This window comes from Stegostoma tigrinum, chromosome 20 (genome assembly GCF_030684315.1).
Source record: "Stegostoma tigrinum isolate sSteTig4 chromosome 20, sSteTig4.hap1, whole genome shotgun sequence".
NCBI lineage: Eukaryota > Metazoa > Chordata > Chondrichthyes > Orectolobiformes > Stegostomatidae > Stegostoma > Stegostoma tigrinum.
In genome coordinates this window covers 31,140,151-31,164,571 of record NC_081373.1, presented here as the reverse complement: position 1 = coordinate 31,164,571, position 24,421 = coordinate 31,140,151, and the positions used below count along the sequence as shown (strand labels likewise).

At 38.7% G+C, this 24,421-nt stretch overlaps 1 protein-coding gene across 5 annotated transcripts in view; it reads left to right on the top strand.

The window, feature by feature from the left end:
• Positions 1 to 24,421, top strand: part of LOC125461811 (C-terminal-binding protein 2) — a 296,288-nt gene that overhangs the window by 125,898 nt on the left and 145,969 nt on the right. For 4 of the 5 annotated variants that reach the window (XM_048551038.2, XM_048551036.2, XM_059653079.1 and 1 more), the window contains one exon: positions 9,971 to 10,048. The exons of the other annotated variant lie outside the window; for it this stretch is intronic. In XM_048551038.2, coding sequence (XP_048406995.1) covers positions 9,971 to 10,048 — 78 coding nt within the window. Of the gene's footprint in view, positions 1 to 9,970; positions 10,049 to 24,421 lie in introns of those variants that run through there. 5 annotated transcript variants of the gene reach the window in all.

The window sequence follows — 24,421 nt, the reverse complement described above, 5'->3', positions numbered from 1 at the left end:
ATTGTGTGAACAGAATTTTCGGAAAGGCCAATACATCTCTCTCTTCTAGATTTCTTACAGTTATTACATTTCAGTAGACTTTTATTTTGATTCATTTTTGGTTTTTTATAGTCAAAAACAAAACCAAAGAAAAACGCATAATCCTTTTTCAAACGGAGTTTTGTTATTGAACCTTTTGGAGAGGCATATGTGTGCATGGCTTGGGGCTTTTTCTCTAAAATTTATGTGTGTAGAAGAGAGAGTTTTTTTTACCATCATGAACGAGATTTTTTAAATCACGGAGGAAACAATTGTTATAGGATACTCTCCTGTCAAGGGCACAGACAAGAGATTATGCAGCGGTGATCGTGAATCTAGGATAGAATGTTGCTTTCATGATGCCAGGATGAGGGATGTCTCCAAACATTTGAAGCATATTGTTTAAAGAGGAGAGTAAGAAACCAGAAATTCTTGTACACATTGGTTGGAATGACATAGTTAGGGAAAGGATTTCGCCTTACTAAGTGAATATGAGGGGTCAGGTGGAAGATTAAAAATCAGAACCTTAAAAGTAGTAATCTCTGGTTTATTAGCGGTGCCAGGATAAAATAAGGGAAAGAATAAAAAGATAAATCAATGGCTGGAAGAAGTGGCCATACTATTCAGGGATTCAAGCTCTTTGATCATTTGGGATCTCTTCTGAGGCAGAAAAGACCTGTTCAAAAAATGATGGGTTTCCGTGAACCTGAAAGGGGCTAATATCCTCGTGGGAAGGTTCACTAATTCTCCTAAAGGAGACAGCAAACTATTAGGGTTGGAGGTGGAGGGAACCTCAGTAACAGCAAATCAAAAGATAGATGAGGATGCTTTGCAATCTGAAAAGAACAAGTTAATTAGTTAGAAAATGAAGTAACTCTGAAGAACTAAATTGCGTTTATTTCAATGCAAGGGATCTTAAAGGTAAGGCTGATGAGCTCCGGGTCTGTTTGGGAATATGGGATTGGGATGACATGGCTATTGCAGTAACTTGGTTGGAGAATGGATAGGACTGACAGCTCAATGTTCTGTGTTTCAGATGCTATATGAAGAATAGGAAAAGAAGCAAAAGAGGAGGGGGAGTGATGTTATTTTTTGATTAAGGAAAACATTATTACTGTAACTACAGAAAGTATTTCTGTAAAATCGTGCAGTGAAAATGTGAGTTGAAATTAGAAATAAAAATTGGAGCCATAACCTTGAACTTTGGCTGGGACTGACATAGTACTAAAGGTTTAGGTGGTGAAGAATTTGTTAGATTGTTCAAGAAAGTTTTCTTTACCTATATATAAATGTTCCGACGAGAGAAGGAGCAAAACTTGACCTTCTCTTGGGTAACAAGACAAGGAAAGTGACTGAAGTGATAGAAGTGGAACTTTGGGCCTAGTGACCATAATTACATTTGTTTTAAAATAACTTTCCATAATTTTACATTAAAAATTAAGTTTTTACTTGAAGTAAGGCAAATTTTAATGGTGTGAGACAAGACTTTTCAAAAGCTGATTGGAGTAGACTGAAATAGATAGAACCCCTACAGTACGGAAGCAGGCTATTCAGCCCATCAAGTACACACTGACCATTCGAAGAACATCCCACCCAGACCCAGCCGTCTACCCTGTCCCTGTAACCCTGCATTTCCCATGGCTAACCCAGCTAGCCTGCACATCCCTTGAAACTATAGATCATTTAGCATGACTAATCCACCTAACCTGCACATCTTTGGGCTGTGGGAGGAAACCCACGCAGACACGGCGGGGGCAGGGGGACATGCAAACTTCACACAGACAGTCACCCGAGGGTGGAATCTAACATGGGTTCCTGGTGCTGAGAGGCAGCAGTGCTAACCACTGGGTCACCGTGCTCTCAGGTAAAGATGTCTTGTAAGTGGGAAGATTTCAAAAGTCGATAGTGCAAGTTCAGAAGCATTATGTTCCTGTTGGAGTGAAAGGTAAGGCTAATATGATTAGGGAACAACGGATAAGTAAGGATTTTGAGGTTCTAGTCAAGAATAAAGAAGAATCAGAAAGACAACAATCATATGGCAGTATAAAGAGTGTAGGGGTATTCTTAAGGAGGAGATCAGAAAGACCGAGAGGATATGAGGTGGCTTTGGTAATAAGGCTAAGGATAATCCAAAGAGATTCTACAAGCACATTAAGAACAAGAGAGCAATTAGAGCGAGAGAGTGTGTAGGGCCCCTTGAGGATCAAAGTGGTTGTCTTTTGTGTTGAACCTCAGATGGGAGAGTTCTTAAATGAACATTTCACGTCAGCTTTCACTGTGGAAAAAGAAATGGAGGCTTGAGAACTCAGGAAAATAAATATTGATGTTTTGAAAACAGTTCACATTACAGAAGAGGAAGTGTTGGAGCTGTTGGAAAATATAAGGCAGGATAAATCTCTGGCAACTGCTTTAGTGTATCCCAGAATGTTGGGGGAAGTTACGGAGGAAATTGTGGGGCCCTTTGCAAATATATTTATCAAATTTGGCAGATGGGGTTTAATATGGATAAATGCTGGGAATTGCATTGTGGTAAAACAAACAAGGGCAGGGCTTATACAATTAAAAGTAGGGCCTTGGATAATTTTGTAGAATAGAGAGACCCACAAGCTCAGGGATATAATTCTTTATGGTTTGCATCACATACAGATAGGGTGGTTAAGAAGATGAGTACATACTTGCCTTCATTGCACAGACCTTTTGAGTACTGGAGTTGGGATGTTAGGTTGCGGTCGTACAGGATGTTGGCGAGGCCTCTTCTGGAGTGCTATGTCCAGTTCTGGTCGCCCTATATAGGAAGAATATTATTAAATTGAAGAGGGCTTAGAACAGTTACTAAGATTTTGCTAGAAAGGAAGGAAGGAAGATTTGAGTTATAGGGAGAGGCTGGATAGGCTAGGACTTTTTTCACTGCGCATAGAACATTAAGGGTGACTGTTATAGAGGATAATAAGATCATGATGGGTGTAGATCAGGTGAATGGCATTTCCTTGTAGTGGGTGATTTCAGGGCTAGGAGGTATATTTTTTAAGGTGAGGCAAAAGACTTAGAAAGGACATGAGGGGCAACTTTTTTTAAACTGAGAGTGGTTCGTGTGTGGAATGAACATCCGGATAAAGTGGTCAGCATGGATACAGTTATAACATTTAAAAGACATCTGGACAGGTACATGAATCAGGAAAGGTTTGGAAGGATTTGGGCCCAGCACAGGCAGGTGGGACTGGTTTAGTTTGGGATTATGGTGAGCATGGACTGAAGGGTCTGCTTCTGAACTATATGACTGACTCTGTAACATTTCTGTAACTACTGTGGGTATTCTACATTTATCAGTTTGGAGCTAGAGGAATGTTCTGTAGAAACTTGACAGATTTATCATAGCTGCGTGTCTTCAGGCCAGTTTTTCCAGTAATATGTTTTGTAATTAAAATTATTTCACAAGTCTGTACATGCTTGATAATTGAACTACCCACTTTTTTAATAGTAATATGATGGCAGAGTTATCATCTGATCCGAGTATTGGGCGTGTACATACCTGACCTTATTTTGACTGCACCTGAGACAAATAGAAGTCAATCGGAGTAAGCCTAGAGACAGGCAATATTTATAAATTAATTCTGCCTTGGAAAAGCCATCAGTGAAAGTCAAAATCACTCATCCGATAGTTGAACAGAAATGTGTCCCCAGTTTTAGGCAAACCTTATTATCTAGTTTTCTAAGTGCTTACGTGTTGTACTTGTTACCCTTGCAGTCTTAAATAGTGTTTGCTATATCCTGGGCTCAGCCTTTTTAAAAATTTTCCAGCCAACAGGTCTTCCTGTGTCCAGTTAGTGATGTGATGATGAGCAAGTCTAAACTCCTAACAGCAAAATACTTGATGTTGCTTAAGTGTATAGCTACCACAATGCACTTGGTGCAAGTCTTTGGCATTAATTGCCCATGATTTATTTAGAGCTAGTTTAGATTCAATGTATTTACATCATTTTTTGTGGCTCAGCAGGGTGTTTGATTCCAAGATTAAATTTGAGATTACCTCCTGGGGTTACAATGTTTTAGATATTTTAAATCCGTTCTTAAATAACTAATTGACCAATGCTCAAGGTGTCTGTGTACACACAACCAGAAAGCCCCGGCTTCACTTTTAACTGGAATGACAGTAGGGCTGGAACAATTGGCTGAAAAATCTTTGAAACAAGAAAAGGAGAAACCTAAAAAGCTTCCTGCTCTCTCTCGGTGGCCCCTGCTGGCAAATGCACTGTATGGACAGTGAATGAGGGGTGAATCTGGCTTGGCTATGATTGATTCTTGTCAAGTAACCTGTGAGCACTCTAATGACGAAGCATAAAGAGTGGGTACTTTGGTGAAGTGCTGGCAGGCAATTGGCATTCATATTACTGTGCCTCAACCTGATTCAATGAGAGATATAGAATTCCATGACAAACTGCTGAGCATGTTCTATTTAATTGTATTATACATATTACAAACACATCTAATTTGTAGTTTAGGAAAGGCCCTTTTTTGTTGTGGTGGCTGACAATGCTACTGAGAAGCAAGATGAGAAAGAAAGGCAGTGTTCGCATGGTGTGTCTTTCATTTGTTCTTTGCTTTTGTGTTGGATATATTTAAAGAAGCTTAAGAATCCCTTTTGCCCATGATTTGCAAGTTTCATCTATATTTGAGGGTAATCATCTTCTGTTGTTTTGAAGAAGTAGCTTTGAAACCAAGTTAAAAGAGAACAAATAAGCAGACACTGGGTTTTTTGAAATTTGACTTTCTGTCTGATGTTTTTCATCAGATCTGCGAATAAATGGAATGAGAGAACAGCAATGACAGTCAAAATTCCATGGTTGAGGATTTGATTATGACTGGAGATTACTTCCAGCTGCAGCCTTTAATTTGTCATTCCCTCTTAAAGGGGACTAGTTCACTGAACCACATTTCATCAAGTTGTACAGTGGTACCTGCAGCACCTCTATCCATTTAGACAAATAGCGACAAAGTCACATCATCAGATTTTATTACACCACATCTTAAATGCATAGACAATGAAATGATATGAAAGCAATGACCCCCCACCCCTTTTCTCCTCTCATACCATAGTTCTACATGTTAGTTTTTGTCTCATGGTCTAAACATTCTTCCTCATACAAAGGGTAAATCAAAGGATGGCATCCCCAAAATGGTTTTAACCAGCTCACTTTCTACTAGGTAGTTTCTGGAAATAGGCAGTTTCTGTGAATATAAAAGTTAGAGAATGGTCAGCAATCCTAGAAGAAAGAAGTTTTGATGTTTAAAATATATAAAAGAAGTATTGTACTTGAGGCAATTCAGTGCATTTACATCAAAACTCTGATGCTGTCAGGTGGAAAAAGTAAGTTCCAAGCCATGGTTGGTGGCCTGCAGACCTCAGCCACCGTTTTAACCCCCAGGCTTCATACCTATGCTGCTGATCCAAATGGGCAACCAGCTGGCAGAAGAGGGATTTCAGGTGACAGGTAGCTTACAAAGCTGCTGGGCTGGGAATTCCGGTGGCCACTGAAAGAGGGAGGGTGGCATACGGTGCTGAAACCTTTCCTTTTTTGGGCCATGAGGAGCTTCCTGGCAGTGCATGGTGAATGTAATCCTTACCTAGCTGAGCCTTTTCTAGACCTGGATTCTATTCCTGTTTCTAGTGGGAAATCCCCAGCAGCTTCTCTGCTCACGCCAGCTACGTTAACAGTCGAAGACTTATCATCTCAGTCAGCTGGCTATACTTGGTGTCTGATCTCAAGACAGTATTATAGAAGTTGAATACCAGTAGGTTAGTTACCTTATCATTTTTAAATTCTGGTTCTTGTAGGATGGGTTGTGTCAATATCACTTGTGAAGTGCCAATTTTGTTCAGTTATTAAATCTGCCTTAGTCAGAAGGTCATGGGTTTAAGAACTTGAGCATGTAATTTAAATAGACATTCTGGTGCAGTAATAAGGTAGTGTTGCATTTCATGAAGTGTGACGTCTTCCTTTCAGATGAGATGTTAAGCTATGTTTCAATTAGACTTATGTTGAAGATATTGTGTTTTGTCAGAATGGCCATTCATTTTATTGCTGTTCTGACGGTTTAAGATGGCCACTAACTGTCAAAGTAATTAATTGTATGTGTATTTTGGGAGATTTCTGAACAATGCTAAGGTGTTAAATAAAAGCAGGTATTTCTTCAAGTGTGCTGAATGCTGATTACTTATTATTTTCTTTGAGAAAACTGCTTTATTGCACCTTGTGACTATATTTAAAGTCTGTTCATACAGTCATAACCCACTGTGGGTTTTATTGTGTGTTGTTAGTTAATGAGGAAATATTCTGGATCTAAGCACATTTGCCTGTAGAGACGGTATAAGAAACTGTTGCATTCATTTGCCCCAATCAAATTGCACCTGCCCAGGGAGCAACTGAACTGACCTCAGATGCATGGACACAAGGAACTATTTCATAGCAGAGATCCATCCTTGATTTCTGCCAGAATCCTACTCATTATGGAGGCCTTTCATTTGCTATCTCTTTGAAACTTTGTTTCAAAAAGTTATTATTGCATTTGTTTTTTGCACTTTTTCCTTTGATTTTATTCTTTAAAACATTCTTATTTACATGTTTTTTGCTCATTAAATTGTTGGGGTGGAGAAGTTAGCCTCCCTAATCCTGGTTATTAGCTTCGTGGCTCTGAATTAAAACATTGAAGTATAATTATTAACTGGTTATTTCAAGCAATTTGATCATATTAACGGTGCCTATTAATTTGTGTCCATGTTGCCAGTGACAGGCCTTAATTCTCCCAATAAATTTACCCTATAATTGATTGTTCCAAAAAAAATTCAAGAAGTTTAACAAATATACTTTCTGAATTGATTTTAAATTGGGTTTCAATTCTTCAACCTGTTTCGTTGCACGGTATATTAATCATGGGGATTTTCTTTTTAAACTGAGACAGCTGTTGGGTATATGGGGGATCAAAGACTGTTAACTATCAAGCAGTTTACTTTTGTTATGCTTTGCCATCTTGATAGGAAGTCAGATGCTTGCAGTTTTCAATCTCGAACATTCATCCTTGACACTTTACAACAAATGTTATGGTTATTTTAACATATTCCTGTACAGTTACTTCAAAACTGTAACGCTGCTATAATTTGTCTTGGCTTCCTAACTCATTTGATTGGGTATGTACATTACGTTGGTTTGGATAACTATACTTCCAGTTTTCATTTATACCAGTGTAGTTTCTTCTTGCACCCCAGAGCAGTTCACAGACATGTTTACAGACCACACTTGGCATAAAAACACATGAGGGGATATTAGGAGTTGGGAGCAACATTTTGTTAAAGAGGTGGGTCTAAAAGAACTTTTTGAAGGAAGTAAATAGAAAAGAATTCCAGAACTGAGAGCCTCAGCAATAGAAGGCACAGCTGATAATGGTGGAACAGTTTAAAAGGGACTTCTCAAGAGGCCAGATTTAGATGAGTGCAGGTATCTTGGAGGTTGTAAGACTAGAGAAGGCTACAGAAAAAGCAAGGGTCAAGTACACAAAGGGATTTGAAAACAGGAATTCAAATTTAAAAATGGAAGTTTAACCAGTCAAGAAGCCAAAGCAATGGTTTATCCGAACCACAGAGATTAGGCAGGCCCTGGAAATGAACACTGGTCCTTCTGGCATTGTGCACATCTGGGTATCATGTGATTAAGGGCATTGGAATTGCTATGGTAGCTACCCCAGTAAAATAGCTGGCTGATTTCCTAGACATGCGCTTGAAGAATAGCCATTTAGAATAAAATTAGAGGCTTCTTGATGTTTCTAAGACTTCCTCAGAAAAATATCAGGAGCGAGTAGAGTTATTTGACATGGTATCCATATTCTGGTCCATGAGTTCAACTGCCCATTGCCATCCTGGATTTTTTTGGAAGAGGTTAGAAAAGGAATAGACAAAAATGGTACACTTCCCAAAATAACTATGGGCTGGCTACGGATTTGTCCAAATAATAACAATAATAATGTCAAAAATAATCTCTTGACTGTGAAGTACTTCAATCCCTTAGAGGAAGCGTCTTTTTCTATCTATTCTCTGTAGTGAATTGCCAAAGTTGATTGGAACAAATCCGTCAATATGATGAAGTCTTCCAAAACTAGGAAACAGAAGTTGAATATGAAGAAGTTAGAAGAAAACAGGGGAGGCCATTGAAGCAACTATCTAAAAGGAATCAAGAGACAGGTGTATTACTAGATAGCAAAGAAATGAAAGTGAAGAGTATTGGTTGATCTGAGAAGAGGGTGGTTCTAGTGACTGCTTCCTATTTCAAAAATGCATCAGGTAGAACTTTACAGGCGCTCTTGGAACGGACCATCAGGTAGGGTGACTTATGAAATTGGGTGCTGTGGCAGCTGTTCTGTGCCTATTACTTGTAAATGTGACCTGTATTTCCAGCCTATATTTTGGTGCATGAGGGAGGGGATATTGCAAATTAGTGGCTGCTTTAAGGGTCTTTTTTTCTGTTTGAGGTAGTGTATGTCTCCAGTTTGAACTGTGCACAGGACCATGCAAAGCACCACGACCACCCCACCCCCACAACATTCCCCATACCAGAACACCACATTTGTACCTTATCTACCAACTGGCTGTTGTTGGGGTTAGAGCACTGCCAACCATTATTCTCAGAGATAGCTCTTCCTACAGGATGGTGGTGCTGTCCCTGAGCCACTTAATGCTGCCAAACTGACCCAGCCAAGAGGAGTTCAGCTCACATCTGACATTTCAGTCCATCTTATTTCATAGGTATACTGCTCTGCTCTGTTTGCAAATTCATACATTTCTGCACAGTGTCAATTGACATGCTTCAAAGAGATTTGCATAGGATATTGACAGGTTATTAGTAAAGGTCATCTTCGGCATTGTGCTGGTTAGGCGCTGCAAATTCTATTTGTTTCAATGATGTTTAGAATTTGCAGCACAGAAGCAGACTATTCATTCACTTGCTTTATGTCAATGTTTATCTGTTACCCAAGTCTCTCTCCTGCTCTATTTGCTTTTCACCCTATCAAAGTACGCTCCTGTCCTTTCTTATTTGTGTGCAAATGCTGTTTTCCCTCAAACGTATTTATGCTATTACCTACTGTGGGGAAGTTCCATGTTTTTGCCACTTCCTGGGTGAATTTTGAATTGGTTTGTCTTAAGTTCCTTATTAGATTGACTATTAACTGTATTTTGTTTATATATGATCTTTGTTTAGAACTCCCTTATAAATGGAAGCATGTTCTTCATTGCATAATTTTAAACACTGCGATCAGATCATCCCTCGGTCTTTTCAAAATAAAAGTGTCTCAGTCTGTTCAATCTTTACTGATAGTTATATCCTCTCTGTTCCCTTATACATTTTTTTATGCATTTTCTCCAGTGCTAATATATTTCTACACACAATTCCCTTATGACTAACCCAGGTTTTGTATAAGTTGAATATAGCTGTATTGAATACCATTCCACTGAAATGAATCATGGTGCTTTGTCTGTACTTCTAGTGGCATGGTTAACATGTATTTAATAATTATTTTTGATAATTGTGAGAGAAAAATGAACCGTTAAAATCTAATTTATTTTAAAAGCTCTGCATTTGAATAAACACTCTTAAGATACATGAATTAGAACTGCCATTATGTGCTTTCACATTCTTGTTATGTGATATTCTCTTGAGCCTGAACTGAGTGCCTACTTGATCGTGCTGTATTGAAGATCATTTAAGATAAAGTGTTGGTGCTTTATAAAAGTTACAACTGCAGCATGTGAGAATAGTGCATGATTGTGGATGTGTGTATTTATATATAAAAAGCTAGAAATTAAATTGCTTTTAAAAAAAGGCACCGCATCCCCTTGCCCCCAATTACATTGTAAAACATGTATTGTCAAACTGTAGGAGCCTTATGTTCTTGTTATTTTTTAAAGCGGGGGCTTGGTGGGGAAACCAGCAGCGGCCTACAGAGGAACGTGGCAGTCTGGCAGGCAAGGCAGCAGCAAGGAGAGGTATGTACTCACATTTCAGACTGAGGAAAATTACAAACTAGAACAAAGTATATCACTCTTTATGAGATGAGAGCAGCTCATGGTTATTGTGTGCCACCTAATAACCTTAACCCTAACCCATAACCTGACATCATGTTAGCTTTCAAACTAAAATAATAATTTAATATGAGATCTATATCAGGTTCAAAACATTGAAGGCCTACATGAAAAAAAAATCCTGTAAAATTGGTAAGTCTGAGACCTAAAAATTGCCTACATTTGAGCAAAATGGCATAAACACTTTTAAATCCAAGATTGATGTCCCTTTTGAACAACTGTTAATGCTTATTTTGAACTTGTCAATATTTGTAGGCTTCCACCATTCAATTGGAGGTGCTACAGAACAAAGCAAAATGTAAACTAATGAAGCTGTCTTCAGAGAATGTGGCACTGTATTCCTGGTTGAATGTTACTCCATGGCAGCTATGTCTGTGAAATACTGGAAATTATTTGGAATTTTAATTTCAAGTTTTGAAGGAAAAGTGGGTAGCAGGACTTCTGATTAAAAAATCTGAAGGCCTGATCGTTTTAAAGTTTAATTTACTTTTGTTATAATGAACTTGGAAATGGGTGATTTGAGAGCAATTTGAATATACAAAAATACAACAAATGAGTTTAGGATGTGTAAATTTGCTAAATATGCATATTCATGTGAACATGTGTATACTAAAGTGTTTAATTTATTGTAATACAGTTTTTTGAACACTTATTTGAAAATATCTGTTGAAAACTTATGTTAATGAATGTGCATGCATAATATTTAAGAATCAAATGAATCGAGAGAGATCATTCCCTCCACACTCCTATTCAATATGAAGAAGTCTCTGGTATTCTTACTCATCTCAGATATCAAGTTTTAGTTGCAGAAAATCTCCAGTAACAAATGTTATGATACTGGTGAATCGTAAGGTCATGGAGTTTAGTGCCAGTTGAAAACTGCTTGCTTGTGGACATTAGGATACTCTCTACATTTAAGAAAAGAAACAACAGTGCATTACTTTAATAAATTTCAAAATACATTTGCAAGCATCACTATTTAGGCAACATTGAAACTGATGAGGAAAGGATGTACAAATTAGCAATGATGTATTGCAAATATATGTACTATATAACTTATAAAGAAATACAATGTTGTTGTGTATTACATAATTAAAATATTGGCAGATTATAACACATGATTTATAACTTCAAAAAAATTATTAGACTCCTTTATAACTTCCAGTATATTTCCAATTTTGCAGTGAATTATTTGTATATTACATGTTACTTTTATTTGTAGAATGTATTGATAAAGCTAGAAAATACATCAAGAATTATTAATGAAGACAAAATGCTGGAATCAGTCTGCACCTGAAGTGCTCCCTCCGAACAGTAGTGTGGATATTATCAACATCACACAGACTGCAGTGATTCTGGCTCACCACTGTCTTCTCAAATGACTGATAGTAAATGCTGACCTTTCCAGTAAAGCTCACATTCCATGAATGGACGTTTTTAAAAAAAAGATTTTCGGTTCTTTCCATAGAAGTTGTGTGTTTCCGGCATTTTCTGTTTTAATTTCAAATTTTCTACCACTGCCTTTTTAATTTGCTTTTTTTGTCCAGAAACTGATTTTGTTGGAATTAGATGAAGTGAATATTGGTTACTTTTTCTAAACACTGACCTGGCATATCTTTGAATTCTTTGGGATATATTTGTGCAACTCAGTAAGTGCATCATGGGTTTTTTTTAAATCAAGTATGTTTCAAACTAACATTTTAAAGAGTTGTAATAGTCTGCAGGAATGTTCAACAAAAATTCAGTCTACTTGCATATCTGAAACTTGAGACAACTTTTTAATCTAAACTTCAGTCTTGGGATTTTGTATCACATGAAGTATTCAGCTTTAACCACCTGAAACAAAAGTCTCAATGATTCAGCTGTACTCTTGGACCATGAGATGTCATTACTGATTTTAATTTGTAACCATACTAAAGCTTTTTCTGGAGATCTGTGCACAGCAGCTCTAACAAGATTAGTCTCAACATCATTGTTTAAAGTTGAATTTGACAATGGATGGTGCTCATGCATGAACAAAAATAACGTTCCTTTTCTTGTCCTTTCTTCCTCCTCCTCCCTCTCCTCCATACCCGTTACTGCTCCTCCCTGCCCTCTCTGAAAGCAGGTCTGACCCACTGGTGTTGCAAATAACTCCCACTATCCAGTCTCGAGCACAGCAGTTTTTGTTCCTTAAGCAGGGGGTTAGATTTTACAGTTGACCTATCTCAAGTCTTCTCTCAGGTATTTTTAGAACTCCCAGTTTTATGCTCTGTTTAGATCGTACACAGATCTGTGCAAGAAGGTGGGTATGCATAATGTGCAAAACATCCAGGGCTCTTTCTCAAGCTGAGGGGTCCGGACTGTCTTCCAGGACAATCCCAATCATTAGTCAAGCAGATTACACAATAGTCCACGTCTCCTCCCTTCTTGCTTCTGTCATGGACCACTGTGTTTATGTTGGGCACTAGGTGCTTCCTTCACTCTTCAAACCCAAGATAAGACATCTCGTGGCTCTAACGTAATTTTATCTTCACAATGTTCTTCCCAACGTTGTCTTCATGCTGTGTCCCTTCCCTATCTCCTCCCTCAGTGATGTGGCCCTTCCTGACTTACTCATTCAACTCTGTAGCCCTGGTTCCACTTTGCAAATTGGGTTATACGGTGCCTCGTACAACTTCTCAAGTGCTCTTCAGAAAAGTACTTCTGTATTCAGTGTAGTTTTGTAAACAATTCTGACAACCAACCTGTATGTAACAAGACTTAGAAATAGAAAAGTCCTGATAGTGTGGTTGCATTTGGATTTTATTTTGATGCTTTAAAGACCTTTAAAGGTCTGAAATAGAGTTTGAGGTACATGTACGTACTACTGATGCATAATATGCAAAATGCTTTGCTCTTAACTGAGGGACGCAGAAACTGGAGAAGCACAGTGACCCATGTTTTCCACCCCTGGCCCTGCCAAGAGCGGATATTTACAAAATCTACATAACAGTTTATGAAGAATTTTGCCATATCATTTCAAGTCTGGAACGGTTAAGTGAAGAGAACCTGTGAAACATCAGGAAATGCCATCACTTGAAAGTCATGCACTAAGTTGCCTTGAACTTTTTTTTTACTATTCTTTCATCACGAAGTCTTAGTGTTTTCTTCTTATGATCATTATGGGAATGTGAAGACTCCTTGAAAGAATAGTTCATTGCAAGCACTGGATATATCCTGAGCTTTATTATATTAGCAACTTGTCAGGGAAATATCTGGGGTTTACCACATGGTTAACACTTGAGAATTAATTGGATCTCTGAACTATTAAAGAACAACCCGTTTTGAATTATATTAGCATCTATTCTTTTTCAGGCCTTGATTGGAATTTCAAATCAGCCGAGAAAATTGTTTCACCGTTTTGTGCAGATTAAGGAAGAAGCAAGGTGACCTATCAGTTACTTATTAGCTGTAGGATCTTAAGATGCTGTGACATTGAGTGCTGACACAATTAGTTCATATTGTTAATTGATTAAATAAGAGTTTACAAGATCAGTTCCATTAGTTTCAGTAATTCTTCATTAGCTGCTTGCTTTATGTATCGATGATTGAGATCAATATCAGAGATTGAAATATTCTGGGGAGCTCAATTTTAGATTTGGCTTGTCAAAAATCTGACAGTTCATATTGGGCCCATTCATTTGAATATATCAATGTCTGTTACCTTGAAATTTAGTTCTGTATCACCTGATTTATCAATGCTACAAGTGATATTTTGTCTTCAAATTGAAATTCGAGGTACTTGTGGCTGCCTGGTGTAAGACGCCATACACATACAGCGAAGGTTGTGATATCTGTGAAAGTGCAGCAGAATCAATACCAGCGTGGCATTTTGGAGTCCAGTGCAGCAGTTAGTACCCTCCCTTAATTTTGTTGTGTGTTCAGCAGGAGCAAGGAGCCCCAACAAATCCTTTTTGAAAGAGATCATCGACTACTTTCCGGATTAGTAATTTTCAGAGTTGTCTTATGTTGCTGTGGCATGTGTCATAGGACTTGGTCTGACTTCAACAAATCTTCACAAGCCATTTGCCCCCAGACACAGGTACAGTAAAATGCATTTCTTTTACCTACGGCACTACGGGAGAAGGGCCACTGCTAATACTGGGTAGAACAAACTGCTGGTTGGGGAAGATGGGCTCTCACCTGGCCATATTCACCCAAGGTGTTTGGCAAATCTCTGCTTTGTGAGCTCAGCGAAGAAGAATGTCTTTGTCGCTCCTTCATCCGAGGGGCCCTCCCTAAAATCTGCTACCTGTTGGTACAATTGCAGCCTCAGTGGAATGTAAGGTTTTCGTGAGACCACAGTTGAAATATAATATGCAGATTTGATTTCCTTTAAAAAGGGATATACTTGTATTTGAGGTAGCACAGCAAAGGCTTACTTAATTGGTCCTTGGATTGAAGAGATTGCCCGATGATGAGAAGCTGAGCAAATTAGGTGTTTATTCCATTGAGTTTAGAAGAATGGCAGTCTTTCTCAACTAGATTTACAAAATTCTGAAGGGGTTAAAATTGTAGGTACTAAGAGATTGTTGCGTTCACTGAGAAATTTAACAGATAAGGCACAATTTTAGAATGAAGGGGCAATTACTTATGACTACTTATTACTTATGAAGAGAAGTTACGTTAAGTCACAATATTTTCAATTTTTGGAATTTTCAAATTCAGAGAGTTATGGATGCTCCTTTTAAATGAATAACTTTAAAGCTGTGATTGACAGATTTTTTTTCTATCTCTGAAAACTGAGGTCATGATGTGGAGGTTGCCGGAGTTGGACTGGGGTGGACAAGGGCAAAAGTCACACAACACCAGTTTATAGTCCAACAGGTTCATCAGGTGATGAAGGGACAGGACTTTGAAAGCTTGTGATTTCAAATAAACCTGTTGGACTACAACCTGGTGTCATGTGACTTTTCCCCTAGAAAACTGAGGGATACGCAGAGTGGGCAGAAAGGTGGACTTGAGGTCCAAAACCAGCCATGAACATGTTGAGTGGTTGAGTAGTCTCGATGGGTGGGCCATGTTGTTATCTTCTACTACTACTTGTGAGGACACTTGGTGTCGATAGTGAAACATGGTCATGCTGCTACGTAAAATGTGATGGAACAAGCTGCTGAGGCCTAGCATTAACCACTATTACTATATGGTACCACAGGAATCACACAGTTGTCCTTGCATGCCTCTTGAGGATAGATGTATTTACTTGACTCCTTATCTGTTTCAAAGCTTCCTGTATGGCATCATGACCCCTGCACCTGTTTTTGGTTCTTGTACAGTTGCAGGTCCTATATGCTGGTACAGTTGGTTCTGATATAACACGTGTTACCTCAACACAAATTAGCTTTAACGCAGTTAGAGAATTCAGGCCGTTATTTGTAGAACGTGAACTTTCCTTACCTGTATTGGATTTAATGCAATTTGGCCCAAAAAGTTTAAATGGCGTGACTATTGCGCAATTTTCTTATAACGTGAGATTGCAAGAGAACGGTTCTATCACGTTATATCAGAACCAACTGTAGTTAGCTCTGTTTCCATAGCATGCATGACTTGTGAGCTGTATGGAATAACTAGTTGACATAACTTCTTTCCAGAGAATATTGTTAGCCCTGTTGGATGTCAGCATGATCAGTCACTGTCTGTAAAGGTGCTGTCCAGACCTGGTAAAATTTGAATTCTCATTTTCCTATTAGCTGTTGCTGGATTTGCTGGCTTGTGTCATCTTTGTTCTCAAGGAAGTTAGGATGTTAGCTGGTACACAAATCTAGCTAGTGTAGCCATACGTTCATAAATTCTGTAATTTTGCCCTGTTGGAGGTTATCTGCCTGATCTTGCAGAGACACCACTGACTAATGGAAGAATCCTTAAAATAATTCAACCAAGGATTGGAAATTGAAGATTCCAACTTATCTATACTTGATTTCCAATGATACCTCTCTAGTTATGTTGACCAATCTGTATGACCTGTTCAAAGAGTTCATTCCTTAAGGTGTCAGCATTCTCACATTGCTTTGTTCGAAATCAGTGCAACACTGCCTTCTGTTATTCCAAGTCATGTGTTTGCTTGCAAGCTGTTTTTGAGCTGTGATGGCTTCTTTTCTATTCTTTGTGTGGTGTGTACATTTACACAACCTTTTAATGGTTTAATTTCTTGGAATAGTTTATGGGATGTGGTCATTTCTGGCCAGTATTTATTGTCTGTAGCCAATTGTGCTGGAGAAAGCAATGGAGAGATACCTTATTGATCAGAAACAAAAAAACAGAAGTTGCAGAAAAAGCTCACCAGATCTGGCAACATCTGCAAAGAGAGATCAGAGTTAACTTTCAGGACCTGGTGACCCTTCCTCACAACAGATTTAGGAAGCTTTGCCAGACCCAAAATGTTAATTCTGATGTTTTTTCCTCACAGACACTGCCAGGCCTGCTGAGCTTTTCCAGCAACTTCTGTTTTTGTTTCTGATTTACAGCATCCACACTTCTTCCAATTTTTACCTTGTTGAACTGGGCCACCAGACAGAGGTGCTGATATGAAGTGAGTTCCAGGAGTTTGACCCGATGATAATGAAGGAAGGGCAGTATAATTCCAAGTCAGTTGGTGTGTGAGTTGGAGGAGAACTTACTGATGTTAAAGTTGCCATGTCATTGTCTTCAAGATGGTCGACATTGCTAGTTTGGAAAATGTTGGAGGAGCCTTAGTTACTATCATGCATCTGATAAGTGTCACTACACATCAATGGTGAAAGGAGTGAATGTTGAAGGTGTTGGATAGCTTGCCAGTCAAGCAGGCTGCTTTGTTCTGGATAGCGTCAAGCTTTTTAAATGTTGTTGAAGCTGTTCCCATTTGGACAGGTGAGGAATAGTTCCTCATGCTCCTGACTTGTGCCTTCAAATGGCGGACAGACATTGGTGAGACAACCATCGCCCTTGACATTCAATGATGCTACCAACACTGAATTCCCCCAGTATCAACATCTGAGAGGCTACCAATGACCAGAAATTGAACTGGACTAGCCATGTTAGTGTCGCAGCTACCAGAGCAGCTCAGAGGTTAAGAATCGTACTGAGTAACCCACCTAATTCCCCAGTGTTGTACACCACCTACAAGGCACAAGTCAGGAGTGGGATGGAATACTATTTTCCTGGATGAGTGTAACTGCAGCAACACTCAAGAAATTTGACAGTGCCCAGGAAAGCAGCCAGCTTGTTTTGACATCACAACCACACTCATTTAATCCCTTCACCACCGACGTACAATAGCTGCAGTGTGCGCCATCAATAAGATGCACTGCAGGAATTCATCAATGTTCCTGAGATAGCACCTTTCAAACCCATTAGCATGATTGTATAGAACGACAAAGGCAGCAAATTTATGGGAACACCACGACCTGCAAGTTCCTAACAACCCACTCAGCATCCAGACTTGTAAATAGACTCAGAAGTAATACAATGCCAGATTACAGTCCAACAGGTTTATTTGAAATCACAAGCTTTCATAGCACTGCTCCTTCATCAGATGAAGTCACCTGCTGAAGGAGCAGTGCTTCGAAAGCTTGTGATTTCAATTAAGTCTGTTGGACTATAACTTGGTGTTGTGTCTCTTCTGACTTTGTCTACCCCAGTCCAACACCGGCACCGTCACATCATGGAAATGTACTGGCATTCTTTTAGGGTCACTGGGTCAAAATCCTAGCGTTCCCTTCCTAGTGACATTGTGGGTGTTCCCACACCAAATGTTTTGCAGCAGTCCAAGAACGCAGTTCAACAGTACCTTCTAAGGGCAACTAGAGATGGGCAATAAATGCTGGTACTGCCAGCATAGTCCATGTTCTTAAATGAATTTTTTTTTAAAAAAAGGGGAATTACTTGCATAATTTCTAGTCTCACCAGCACTTGTAGCCACAATATTTATGCAGTTGGTCCAGCCTGGTTTCTGGTCAGTGGTGACCCAAAGGATATTGATTCAGCATTGATAATATCATTGAATACCAACATAAAATGATTAAATTCTTCCTTGTTGAAATTGGCTCTTGCTTGGCATTCATGTGGTGTGTAGGTTTATCTTCCCACTTATTATGAAATTGTCGAAGTCCTTCTGGACTTCAGTATCTGAGAAGTCACAAATGGTGCTGAACCTTGTTCTGTCATCAGTGAACATCTCCACATGTGACTTTATGATGAAGGGAATATCATCGATAAAGCAGATGAACATAGTTGGGCCTAGGACACAATCCTGAGGAGCTACTTCAGTAATAACCTTGGCCTGATTGACCTCCAACAATCACAGCCATTGTGGTAGGTACAATTCCAACCAGTGAAAAAATTTCCTTTGTTTCCCATCGTCTCATGTTTTGTTTGGGTATGGAATTAAAAGGGACCGTATCAAATGTTGACTTAATGTCAAGGGTCATCACTCTAGCCTTACTTTTTGAGTTTAACTTCCTTGTCTATGTTTAAACCAAGAGCATGATGAGGTCAGGATGTGAGTGGCCCTGGCATAACCCAAACTGAGTATCAACAAGCAGATTATTTCTTTGCAATGCTCTTGACAGTACCCTCAATGATCCCTTCCATCACTTTGCTGATACATAAGAGTGTGCCAAGAGGCTGATAAATGGCTGAGTTGAATTTGGCCTGCACTTTGTGGACATGACATTCCTGGACAACTTTGCACATTGTCAGATAGATGCCAGTGTGTAGCTATGCTGAAAAAGCTTGGCGAGAGGCACAGCTAGTCCCGTAGTACAAGTCTTCAGTACGGTTTCTGGAATGCTGGCAGGGCTCATAGTTTGTGTCATCACCAGGGTTTTGGTCATTTAAAAATAAAATGAAATAATTCCACAGAGGCCAGTATCCCTTTACCAAGTCACTCTTTATCTGCATGTGCACAGCACTTGACAGTGGTCAGGCTTCCTCACATCCAACGCTCAGTGAACAGAACCTCCAAGATTCCTGTTCATATCTGTCAGCGAGGGCTCCCTAATTGGACCAGATTAACAGCCCCAGTCAAGGAACTCATTCTGGGGCCCACCTGGCTGACCTCCCGACCTTATCAAGGCAAAGCCACCTATGTCCTAAGGTTTTAAAAAAAAAGGCAAAGCATTTTACATGTGCGGTCAGTGTCCTCTAACCTCTCCTTTTCCCAAGACATTGCCTCTACTAATCTGAGTTCACGTGCCAACCATTCAGCACTTCCTTTTCATACAGTCTAAGTATTGTTATCCTTTGTGTATATATTTCTTGTTCATTGTCTTGATGAGTGTAAAACAAAACACTTCGGCTGAAAAAAATAATTTTGTCATTCTTAAGAATATATGTTTAAAATTGAATTTGTGTAAAGGTTAGTGACCTATTTGAAATAAAATGAGAGACAGCAATTTGACACTGATGCAAAAGGCCAAAGCACACCTGTCAATTTGTGTTCCACTTGAATTTACATAGATTGTGGAACCATCAGATTTGCTGGGTGCAGTGGCATTTTCTTATTCATATGATCTTACTCATATGGAGGCACAGGTTTACAGCTTTTAAATACTACTAACTAACTATATATGACTTATCCAATTTGGCCTACCTCAGATCTCTGAAACACTCCATACTTTGAAGCAATCATCATGCACTTTTGCAAAAGAAACACCAACTTGTGTGCAGAGATGAGATCACAGTGATTGCTCTTGACATCAAGGCATCATTTGACTGAGTGTAGTATCAAGGAATCTGAGCCAAACTGGAATCCGAATCGGGGGGAAATTCTTCACGGGTTGGAATCATAGCTAACAAGGAAGATGGTTATTAGAGATCCATCCAGGGTATTCCTTGAGTTTTGCAGAATAGTATCCCATCACGTGGACAGTTCAAGAAGGCTAAATCCCACTTTCCTCAGGGTAATTGGAGATGGGCAATAAATGTTGGCCTAACCAGCGATGCCCACATCCCATGATAGAATTTTTTTTAAGTGAAGGATTCTGTATATTGTAAGATAGGTACCTTTAATTATTGTACAGTACATATACTGCATGATTGGATATAGTAGGATACAGTATAGTATTGTGTCTTGATGAATATTCTATATTATTAGATAATTTTATAATACTCAGTACACTTTGTAAAGTCCTTGGATTTCACTTCCTGGTCTAATAACAATTGTCTGCATAAGACAGGTGGCTGCTTAACCTAGCTTCCATTAATAGGTGTTTAATCATGATTAAGACTGACTCTAAAAAGCAGCTGCTAAAAGCAGAAGCAACCTGTGTATAATAACAGTTTTGTAAGTAATTATGTGATGCAGAATCTGTTTCTGTGCTACAACACACTAATGAAATTCAATGCCCAGTGGAATAATATGTCATTCTCAGGAACTGAAACCACCCAGAAACTTGCTGGGGCCAAAATGTGACAAATCTGAGTTATGACAACAGTTTAAGGAGCTTATGAGACTGTGTGGTTTTTTTGTCTTACATCCTGGTAAATTGTTGCTGTTTCCTTTTGGTATGTTGATTAGGTGCAAGATGAACTCGTTTCAGTCAATTCTGCTTAAGCAGTATGATCAGAGCAAAATTCACTTATCTGTGCATACATTTTTCCATGCATTTCAATTGCATTTAGCACTTAATGTTGCAGTTTTTCTTCAAATAAATATTTGTCTTCTCAGTAAATTTCCTTTTTAATGTCCTGATACACTTCCATTTGTACGGTTTTGAAAGGTAAATTTAGCATTGTCCCAAATTTTATTCTGTGCAAACGTAGGAGTGCCTTGCCCGAAAATCAGTTAAAAGGATTGTGAAAAGTGGTGTAACCTGCTGTTTCTGCAACTTCTAGTAGTTACGTAAAATAAATCCCTCACACCCATCAACAGATCAATCAACAGATAACAATTTATTTATCTAACTCTAACAGTGAACAGACTAACTAAATTATTAACAAACCAAACAAACCCCTTCCAACGACTAACTGTTTCCCAAATGAAGCAGGATTCTAATGGTATGCTGTTCTAATAAATATAAATCCATTTATATAAAAGTGTAAAAAAAAGACTGACATCTTCTGGAATATTCTGTGCCTTCTCCTTCAAATGTTCTCTCAGGAATGCCTTCTCTGTCAAAGTCTTGTGTCAGGAATATTAATTAGTTATGTTGCAGGTACTTTTGATTCAGATGGTGCTTTCACAAAAAATTAGCAAAGTCTATAAAAGATAGCAATTCTCTCTTGAGAGCTGTTAACTCTGGCAAATGGCAGTTGAATCTGCTGATTTTCCAACTGCTTGGCCTGCTAGCGTACACCTTTTTGTTACAAATGTTTCCATTGAAATGCTTTCTGTGCACCTGCAAACCCACAAGCTGCTGCCCACAGACAATTTGTTTAATGTTGTTGACTTGCTCGCCGAGCTGGCTGTTTTTGTTCAGTCATTAAGCATTTTATTTAAATCTCTGAGCAAAGAAAAAGCACATCACCTTTTAAGGGGACCACACACTGCTCCTCCACCCCCCACCTCCACTCCATGTCCCCCCCGCCCAGCATTTTGCAAACAACAAATTCTAACTTTCTGCCCTGCAATCCAGAAGTAATCTAACCAACTTCGCAACACTAGGTAGAATTATGGAGTAATCTTCAGCCTTAATCTTAGCATGTGGCAGAGCAGGTTTGAGGGGCCTGGGACCTATTCCTGCTTCTAAATCAATATCGTCAGATGTATCATCTAATTTTTTTTAATCTGTTCAGACATGTTAGGACACACCTCTATGGCAGGCCGGTCTTGATCATGAACCTTCTCACTTAGAGGTGGGAACACAGTTACTGTGCCACAAGAGTTGATGGTGCCACGACAATGCTGAATATAAAGGCCTGTCTAAATATCATGATAAAGGATGAAACACTAGTACACTTTGACAAGAAGAGGCACTTGCCTCATCTAACATGGTGTCATTTATTTAATGATAGTAATAAGTACAATCGATGTTAGTTTGGTATAATCACAACCATCAGGAGTCAGGGATGAGTTGTGTATTTCCATCAGGAACATTTTGCAAGCCTGCCTGATTCTCCACTCAACAACTGATGCATCATCAGATTGCATGGAGCAATATAGCTTCAATCTTATGTTTTTTTTTCAGAACCATTACTTAGTGCAATATGCAAGACCAAGGTTGTCACTTCAATGCTCAAAGAGAGGATGTTGTCTTTCTGATGAACATTTCCCCCTTGCATGTGTTGATTATTGGCCATTGTAAAATCATGGCAGCAGGTACTGAACTGAGATGATAATAGAATTAAAATAAGTCCAGGCAGTCTCGTGGTTGTGAAGTGGTTCCATCCTGAAGTCCATTTGTATGCAAGTCAGAACACACTGCTGGACAATATAAAGGAGCATTCATAAGTACAGGAAATTTTGTAATGTCAGATCCTTAAAATTACATGTCTGTGAGATCACAATTGTAAGTGCAAGCAAAATTTGGATGTTAATACATCAGGGAACCCATAATCATAATACATAACATTGTTATGGACAATTGTTAAAATAAAAATAAAGTGTAAGCAAAAAGAATTTCAGCGTTAACAGGCATTTCACTTTCCATTGATAGCATGTTGTTAGGTTGATTTGATTAAATTTATCAATTACGTACATTCTTTATAAAACTCTAAGTGAGTTCTTATAACTTGTTTTCTGGATGATGTTTTTCTCCTTAGTTCCATTGCACTATGACTTTTATGTGTAGTTGTGGAAGAGATGGTGGGAATGGAAGGTGGAATTCAAGAGTTTTATAGCAAAGCATCTGGGCATAGCCTTTTCCAGTTGTTTACTTTTACAAGGTAACACATTCAGTTGTTTGCTTGCATTAGACTCGCTTTGGTACACATCACCTAGGATCGGTTTCAGAGCTGGTTTTTGAATGCTTTGAGCCTATTTCTCTGAACTTTGCTTGTTTGACAATGGGTTTTAATGTATCTATTAAACATGCTGAATTGGTCAGTTTGCGTTACATTGTGATGCATGAGAAGACATTACATGAAGTCTTCCATTTGCTGTTAAGTATTAAACACACTTACTTGAGGTCATTTTGGATGTAGGTTGTGCTCAAGACTGTTTAATTAAACTGCCTTCTAAATTGATGAGAGGGGGATCTAGAGAGAGTTAAGGTGAAAGTAACTGTTGGAAGAAGAACAGAAAGTTCTTTGGCTTCAGCAGCACCAAAACACTGCTATAGCTATTTACCTAATCTGTATTTGCAGAATCCAACTGTTTAGTGCATAGTTGCTGCAATGTTCCACATAATGACAGTGAGCACTAATCTCATGCAATTTATTGGACGTAGAACTCTTCATTTGAGAGTTTCAAAGGATTTGAAAGGTATTAAATAAATATGTATTTTCTTCAGTTTATTGATATATCTAGTTACCTGAATAATAACAGGTACTTTATACATTAATAATTTCAGATTTCAGTTGGGATGATGGGCATGTTAAGGTTATTAAGGAGGAGATATTAGATGTCTTAGTGGGCATGAATATGCACAAATCTCCAGGGCCTATTGAGATATATCCCAGGCTGTTATGAGAGGCAAGGGAGGTGATTGCTAGGGCCCTGGCAGAGAGATTTAATACTCTGTTGGCTACAGGCAAAGTGTCACATAATTGGATGATAGCTAACGCGGTTCCTTTGTTCAAGAAGGGCAGCAAGGATGGGCCAGGTAATTACAGTTAGCCTGACGTCAGTGATCGGGAAATTATTGGTAAAAGTTCTGAAGGACAGGATTAATCGATACTTGAAAGGCAGAGATTGATCAAGCATTGTTACATTGAGATCTCGTTTCATTAATTTAGTTGAATTTTTTTGAAAAGATGACTAATATATTGATGAGGGTCATGCAGTTGATGTGATTTACGTGGATTTCAGTAAGGTCTTTGACAAGGTCTCATGTCGAAGGCTGATCCAAAAGGTAAGAGCTTATGGGACCCAAGGCAAGTTGGATTCCAAACTGGCTTACAAATAGGAAGCAAAGAGTGATGATTGTGAGTTGTTTCTGTGATTGGAAACCTGTGACCACGAGTGTACTGCAGGGCTTGGTGTCAGTACCCACGTTGTTTACATTAAGTTTATGACTTGGATATGAATATAGAAGGTATAATTAGTATATTTATGAATAACACGAAAGTTAATGGTGGTGCTGATAGTGAGGAGGATGGTCTCAGGCTACAGTCTAATATTGATCAGCTGGTAAATTTGGCAGAGCAATGGCAGATGGAATTTAATCCTGATAAGCCTGA